General features: G+C 64.4%; 1 protein-coding gene across 1 annotated transcript; it reads right to left on the reverse strand.

Annotated features, from left to right (window-relative positions):
- Positions 1-28: 28 nt before the first annotated feature.
- LOC114071905 (zinc finger protein 212-like) lies at positions 29-1066 on the reverse strand. Its single transcript, XM_027909787.1, has 2 exons — positions 749-1066; positions 29-301 (listed from the first exon to the last, which is right to left on the reverse strand). Exons 1-2 carry the CDS (start codon positions 1064-1066, stop codon positions 80-82), a joined length of 540 nt encoding a protein of 179 aa, XP_027765588.1. The 3' UTR covers positions 29-79.
- Between the last annotated feature and the right edge of the window lie 879 nt (positions 1067-1945).

A 1945-nucleotide genomic window follows, 5' to 3' on the forward strand; every position in this document is an offset into this window, starting at 1 on the left:
GAGGGAAGGGGCCTGTGCTGGCACCAGGCATGGAGGTGACCGATGGGACAGGGTGTGACACACACCGGCCTCTCCGTGCTCACACAGATCTGCTCCCCAGGTGTGGGAAAGGCTCCCCAAACCCGAGCCAGTCCGGAAGCGCCGATAACCGACCGGAACAGCGACACTCACCCGGCAGGATCAGGGCTTGGCTCTTCCCCGCCAGCACCTTCCTGCACAGCTCCCTCTGCCACTCCTCCAGGTTCTCCCACTCCTGAGCCGAAAAGCCAGTGGCGTCATTTTCCAACACCAGGGTCGGGGCCTGCAATCCCAAAAGCCACACGCTCAGCACTGAGCCTGGAACACCAAGAATCCTCCTTCCTGTTCATCCCAGCTACCAGGTGTCAGGAAAAGAAAACGCCTGCCTTGGGGCATCCTCTGGCCACAGAGAGTAATGTTCTTTGCTAATCCCTGGGGGGATGAATTGTGAATTCCACAGTGTTCTTACTTCCCCCTGTGTGGAGTCTGATCCTACTGGGAATATCAGAGTTGGGAAGAACCTCCCGTTTTTGGTGAAAATATGTCAACCCGTCCTTCTGCTGGGAAAACCAGCCAAACACAACAATATACAGGAGTGATCGCTGCCTGCTTGGTGCCCCTGCACCCCGGCAGGATCCATGGAATGACTTCCACGGAGGAAGGCTGCCGGGCAGGGGTGAGGAGCGGAGCAGCGTGTGTCCCCCAGACCCCTCAGAGACCCTCCTGTTACCTTGGGGACCCCCCCGCCCGGAGGCAGCCGCAGCACCCAGAAGTTCCTGTTCCTCAGCAGGTTCTCCATGTTCTCCAGGCGCCGCTGGAGCTGCCCGTACTCCTGGACAAGGTTGCCCAGCGCCGTCCACTTGCTGTCAAGCTGGTTCCCCAACTCTCCCATTCCTTTCTCGTATTCCAGGTGCTTCTTCTCGGCGTTCCCGGCGCGGTGCTCCAGGCTGAGCAGGCGGGACGCGTGTGCGGCCACGCTCCGCTCCAGCGCCTGCACGGCCCCCACCACGGTCCACAGCGAGATGCTGCCGCCGTCCAGCAGCTCCATCCCCGCACCGGCACAGATGGAGCCCCGGGAGAAGCTGCGGCACCGGGGCTGGGGGAAGGAGGGAGCGGCTCGGCCGCCGCACACCGGGGCCGCTCCGGTGCGGTCCGGCCCGTCCCTCCCTCCCGCACCGGACCCGGGGCCGGCCCTTCCCCGCCGGTGTCCCCCGTCGCTGCTCCCGCCGTCTCGCACCGTCGTCTTTTCTTGCCGCCCAGAGGAGCCGCTTCCGTTTCCTCCTCCTCTTCCTCTTCCTCCTCCGCATCCTCCTCCTCTTCCTCCGCCGCCGCAGCGGCCGCGCCGGCCGGCAGCCCGGCGGTGATTGACAGCTGTCAGTCACCGAGAGGGGCTGAGCTCACGGGCAGCAACCCCTGCAGAGGCGCTTCCCCACAGGATCCCAGCAGGGCTCGGGCTGGGAGGGACCACAGTGGGGCACCTGGTGCCACCTCCCTGCCCCAGCAGGGCCATCCCAGAGCACGTGGCACAGGATTGTGTCCAGGTGGTCCTGGAATATCCCCGGGGAGGAGACTCCACCCCCTGCCTGGGCAATCTGTTCAGTGCTCGGTCACTGCACAGATACAAATTCTCCCTCGTGTCCGGGTGGAACTCCCTGGGCATCAGTTCCTGCCCATCCTCCTGTGCCATTGCTGGGCCCCCCCACCCCGAGCAGAGCCTGGGCCATCCCCTGCAGCCCCTGAGGGACACTGGGGAGGTCCCCTCTCAGTGTCTGCTCTGGAGGCTGAACAGCCCCAGCTCCCTCAGCCTGTCCTGCTCACGGAGATGCTCCATCCCTTCAGCACCTCCACAGGACAGTCATCTGCCAGGAGCATCATGTCCCTCTTGTCCCGAGGAGCCCAGACCCGTGCCACTGATCCCAACCCTCTG

The sequence above is a fragment of the Empidonax traillii genome, unplaced genomic scaffold, assembly GCF_003031625.1.
Source record: "Empidonax traillii isolate 1590-97213 ecotype Southwest subspecies unplaced genomic scaffold, ASM303162v1 scaffold2416:size24883, whole genome shotgun sequence".
Lineage (NCBI taxonomy): Eukaryota > Metazoa > Chordata > Aves > Passeriformes > Tyrannidae > Empidonax > Empidonax traillii.